General features: G+C 42.3%; 1 protein-coding gene across 1 annotated transcript in view; it reads left to right on the top strand.

The window, feature by feature from the left end:
- Positions 1–626: 626 nt before the first annotated feature.
- Positions 627–5,244, top strand: part of LOC138954779 (neuroendocrine convertase 1-like) — a gene marked incomplete at its 3' end in the record, with an annotated part of 12,115 nt that continues 7,497 nt past the window's right edge. Inside the window, exons 1-5 of the mRNA XM_070326548.1 lie at positions 627–714; positions 1,948–2,120; positions 4,157–4,196; positions 4,371–4,543; positions 5,159–5,244. The exon at positions 5,159–5,244 is cut by the window's right edge and continues 15 nt beyond it. Coding sequence (XP_070182649.1) covers positions 657–714; positions 1,948–2,120; positions 4,157–4,196; positions 4,371–4,543; positions 5,159–5,244 — 530 coding nt within the window. The remainder of the gene's footprint in view (positions 715–1,947; positions 2,121–4,156; positions 4,197–4,370; positions 4,544–5,158) is intronic.

The following is a 5,244-nucleotide window of genomic DNA, read 5'->3' as shown; positions in this document are numbered from 1 at the left end:
TTTGTATGTTGGGATGGTGTGTTAATGCTAACATTAGTTCATCACAGATATTTAAGAATTAATTTCCAGAGTGGACACATAATGTTAGTTACGAAATTATTGTACAACAAAATTCATTACCCGCAGAGCCAGCAGCTACGCAGCTGATTTTTGGTATGTGTCCGGTTGGAGGGTTGGCCTTATTCTGTGTAAATGCATAGCCAGACGTGAGATGGTGAGACGAAGCGTCTTCATGTGAGAGAATAACTAAAAAACATGTATTTAAAGCTTTTGTATAGCATCACTCACCATCGGAATGCAGTCTTACGGCGCTTTGTAAAGTGAATTGGAGATTAAAATTCAACATTTTATACATTTAAAAAAAAAACCTCAGGCAATTAACCTCTTCCAAACCCTTCACTACCACAATACGAGTTTTGCTATCGTAAAAAAATCAATACTCTGACAAGGGAAACAACCGCTGTCTCTTGCCCTTTGAATTGTAGCAAAATACTTGCCTCCCTTAGATGTCATTTGTCTCAGTTTTGGTGTAAACGTTTTATTTTACCTTGTATGCTATGACTTTTTCTTTTTTAATTTTGTATCATTTTGAAACTAAATTCTTTCGACATTTTGCATTTGACAGACACGGAACTCGCTGTGCTGGAGAAGTTGCCATGGTGGCCAACAACGGAAACTGTGGCGTTGGTATTGCTTTCAACAGCAAGATCGGAGGTATGGTAACATTTGTTGATAGATAGGTTGTCACAGTCCGGCATTAGCCACAACATGTCATCTTCAGAGCAATAACTCTGTCAGGATTTACAAGCGTTGTGGACGAGTTACACGGCCCGCTAACAAAACCACTACTGCCTGCTGGGTATTTTCGTGTTTCTATAACCCACTGAACTCTGACATGGATTACAGGATCTTTTCCGTGCGCACTTGGTCTTGTGCTTGCGTGTATACACGAAGGGGGATAAGCCACCATAGCAGGTCTGCCCATAAGTTGACCTGGGAGATCGGAAAAATCTCCACACTTTGGTCGCTTTCTTTGCCTGTGCATGTATCTATAGTTTGTTGGTTATGTTTGGTCGGTTTCTTTGCCTGTGCGTGTATAGTATGCTTGTCGATGTATGTATTGTAAAGCGCTAAGAGTAGACATTTTTCTAGAATAGCGCTATAAAAGTTTGCATTATTATTATTATTATTATTATTATTATTATTACTTAACCCACCAGGCGGCCGCGGCCGGGATTCGAACCCTCGACCTTCCGATTAAGAGGCCGACGTCTTACCGTCTCTTTGGGCAACCAATCTCCTGGCACCCAAGATAACAACAAGCATTGAACGGAACGAAGGACTTTCCTTTGTTGATATTACTCTTCTTCCAAAAGACTCAGTACATACTTGTACATTCTTTCCTCAGCGACTTTAAACATTTTGTGGGCGAGAAGGGTCAGTCTCTTTCGCTTAATTTGTTTTGTTCTTGTGACTATTCCGGACACAGGTGTATAACGAGCTTCTATAAGATACTGATACAAGAAGGGTTAATTTCTAGCTTATTATTTTCACATTTAGTCAAGTTTTGACTACATGTTTACAGATAGACCAGGAATCGAGACGAGGGTGGTGTGGTGTATGTGTATATTTGTGTATGTGTAAAACGATTCTGAGAAAACTACTGGACCGATCTTCACGAAACTTTAAAAACAGATTCTTGGAGATGTACACCGATACGTTGTTTTTTTTAAATCGATAAACGTTTTCGATGTGGTCGTATCCGGCTTTGAGTGAACGTTGAGGCGGCACTGCATTTTCTTTTCCTCAATCCAATAATTATAGAGATGTTAAAGTTACTCTGAAAATGTGCTCAGAATTGTTTTAGACCAACTGATTGACTTAATGTTTTGATATCGCTTCACGAGACTTGAATTTGTTTCGTTTGGTGTGTCTCCCCCACTACAGGTGTACGGATGCTGGACGGCAAAGTGACGGACAGCCTGGAGGCGAGGGCGCTGAGTTTCAACATGTCTCACGTGGACATCTACTCTGCCAGTTGGGGGCCCAACGACGATGGCGTCACTGTGGAGGGTCCTGGTACCCTGGCCGCCAAGGCTCTGGAGAAAGGAGCCACACATGTATGTCATTTAGCAATTTCTTTGTAAATGTGATGTATTCTATGTCTGTTACCGCCCATTGCGTGACACATTTCCTTGTTTTTAAAGGGCAGTTCCATGTTGAGTCTTGAGTATTGAAATACAGACAAAACAAACCAACTAAAGAAGGGACAAACAAGTCGCGTTTAGCCATATCAAAACATTTAGTCAATCTGTCGCCCTGTAACTGAAAGATAAACACTGAACACTCCGAGGGTAGTTTTCGAAATGTTAGTGAACAAAAAGAAAACAAGTCGCGTAAGGCGAAAATACAATATTTAGTCAAGTAGCTGTCGAACTCACAGAATGAAACTGAACGCAACGCAACGCAGCAAGACCGTATACTCGTAGCATCGTCACTCCACCGCCCGTGGCAAAGGCAGTGCCCGTGGAATTGACAAGAAGAGCGGGGTATTCGTTGCGCTAAGAAGGATAGCACGCTTTTCTGTACCTCTCTTCGTTTTAACTTTCTGAGCGTGTTTTTAATCCAAACATATCATATCTATATATTTTTGGAATCAGGAACCGACAAGGAATAAGATGAAAGTGTTTTTGAATTGATTTCGAAAAAAAAATTTTGATAATAATTTTTATATATTTAATTTTCAGAGCTTGTTTTTAATCCGAATATAACATATTTATATGTTTTTGGAATCAGCAAATGATGGAAAATAAGATAAACGTAAATTTGGATCGTTTTATAAATTTTTAATTTTTTTTACAATTTTCCGATTTTTAATGACCAAAGTCATTAATTAATTTTTAAGCCACCAAGCTGAAATGCAATACCGAACCCCGGGCTTCGTCGAAGATTACTTGACCAAAATTTCAACCAATTTGGTTGAAAAATGAGGGCGTGACAGTGCCGCCTCAACTTTCACGAAAAGCCGGATATGACGTCATCAAAGACATTTATCAAAAAAATGAAAAAAACGTTCGGGGATTTCATACCCAGGAACTCTCATGTCAAAGTTCATAAAGATCGGTCCAGTAGTTTAGTCTGAATCGCTCTACACACACACACACACACACACGCACAGACAGACACACATACACCATACCCTCGTTTCGATTCCCCCTCGATGTTAAAATATTTAGTCAAAACTTGACTAAATATAAAAAGGATATCGTCTGTTTGATGTTTTATTAAGTGATTCAGGATGTGAGTAAGTGACTGAGGATGGGAGGGGAAGAGGGCAGGAGGGAGGACATGAGTAAGTCAGTTAGTCAGTGAGCAAGTGAGTGAGTGAGCGAGCAAGCGAGTCAGTCAGTCAGTGAGCGAGTCAGTCAGTGAGCGAGTGAACAAGTAAGTAAGTAAGTGAGTGAGCGAGCGAGTCAATGAATGATGGTTTTTGGGTTTTAATGTCAGTGAGTGAGCGAGCAAGTAAGTACGTGAGTAAACGAGCGAGCGAGTCAGTGAGTCATCGAGTGAGTGAGTGAGTCAGTCAGTCAGTCAGTGAGCGAGCAAGTAAGTGAGTGAGCGAGCGAGTCAATGAGTGAGTGAGCAAGTGAGTAAGTGAGCTAGCAAGTGAGTGAGTGAGTTAGTGAATAAGTGAGTATGTGTGTGAGTGTGCGAGTGAGTGGGTGAGCTAGTTCTTCGTTTATTCATTTTCGTATTTTCCTTCGAAGTGTACCTGACTTTCTCGTCCTTCATGAGCGTAAGTGAGTGGAACGGAAGTGAGTGGAACGGAAGTGAGTGGAACGGAAGTGAGTGGAACGGAAGTGAGTGGAACGGAAGTGAGTGGAACAAAAGTGAGTGGAACGGAAGTGAGTGGAACGGAAGAAGAGCAACGGACAACTGGTTATTTTTCTCATTGACTTGCCCTTTTCATAGGTTGTTTTTTTTAAACAAGAAAGATAGGTTATGGGAACTTGTAATTATTAACACAACAACACGTTCTGTTTTTTGATAACTGAAAGTTATCTTTGTCAATAATCAAACGTTCAAATAACCTACAGTTCTTGTTTTGTGATTCTGAATTTTGAAACCTTTTTTTGCTAAATGTTTATTTCACCAGGGAAGAAACGGAAAGGGGGTGATCTACGCCTGGGCGTCAGGTAACGGAGGGAGGATGCAGGATGTAACTGTGTCAAGCTTCACCTGATTCACTCGTTAATTTTCCCATGGACTTGCCTTTTTTATGTTTTTTTTTCTTCAAATGCGTGTTTTTACCCGATGCTTATTTTCCCAGGGAAGAAACGGAAAGGGAGTGATCTACGCCTGGGCGTCAGGTAACGGAGGGAGGATGCAGGACAGCTGTAACTGCGATGGCTACACCTCCTCCATCTACACGCTGTCGGTCTCCTCCGTGTCGGAGCACGGCCAGGTGCCTTGGTACGGGGAGCTCTGTTCTTCCACCGTCGCCTCCACCTACTCCAGCGGCAACGGGGCTGACCACCAAGTGGTGAGTGCCATTTTTTCTCTCTGGTATATAGTTATTTTTGTCGTCTTGTTCTTGGTCTTCTAGTACTTGTTGTTGTTCTTCTTGTTTTTGTTCTTGTTCTTGTTTTTGTTGTCCTTCTTGTTCATGTCCTTCTTGTTCTTCTTGTTCTTTCCATTCTCTGTCTCTGTCTCTGTCTCTGTCTCTGTCTCTCTCTCTGTCTCTCTCTCTCTCTCTCTCTCCCTCTTGCACTCGCTCTCGCTCTCTCAATCTTTCTCTCTTTCTCTCTCTCTTTCTCTCTCTCTCTCTCTCTCTCTCTCTCTCTCGCTGTGTGTGTGTGTGTGTGTGTGTGTGTGTGTGTCTTTGTGTGTGTGTGTGTGTGCGTGTGTGTATGTGTGTGTGTGTGTGGGTGTCTGTGTGTCTGTGTCTGTGTGTCTGTGTGTATGTGTGTCTGTGTCTGTGTCTGTGTGTGTCTGTGTCTGTGTTTATCTGCGTATTCTGAAACACACACGCACAGAGTACAACGGACACACATCTACACCGACACCCGAACACTGCACGAATATGGCAGTGCACTGGTAAAGACGCCTACCGTTTAAGTGACCTCTAAGTGACCTCTAATTCAAACACTGGTTGCAGGTAAGCGCCGATCTGCACAACCGTTGCACAACACGTCATACCGGAACTTCCGCTGCCGCCCCAATGGCTGCTGGGATTTTTGCTCT

This window comes from Littorina saxatilis, unplaced genomic scaffold (assembly GCF_037325665.1).
Source record: "Littorina saxatilis isolate snail1 unplaced genomic scaffold, US_GU_Lsax_2.0 scaffold_2818, whole genome shotgun sequence".
Taxonomy (NCBI): domain Eukaryota; kingdom Metazoa; phylum Mollusca; class Gastropoda; order Littorinimorpha; family Littorinidae; genus Littorina; species Littorina saxatilis.
Note: the sequence above shows the minus strand (reverse complement) of the source record. Positions and strands in the feature narration are given on the sequence as shown.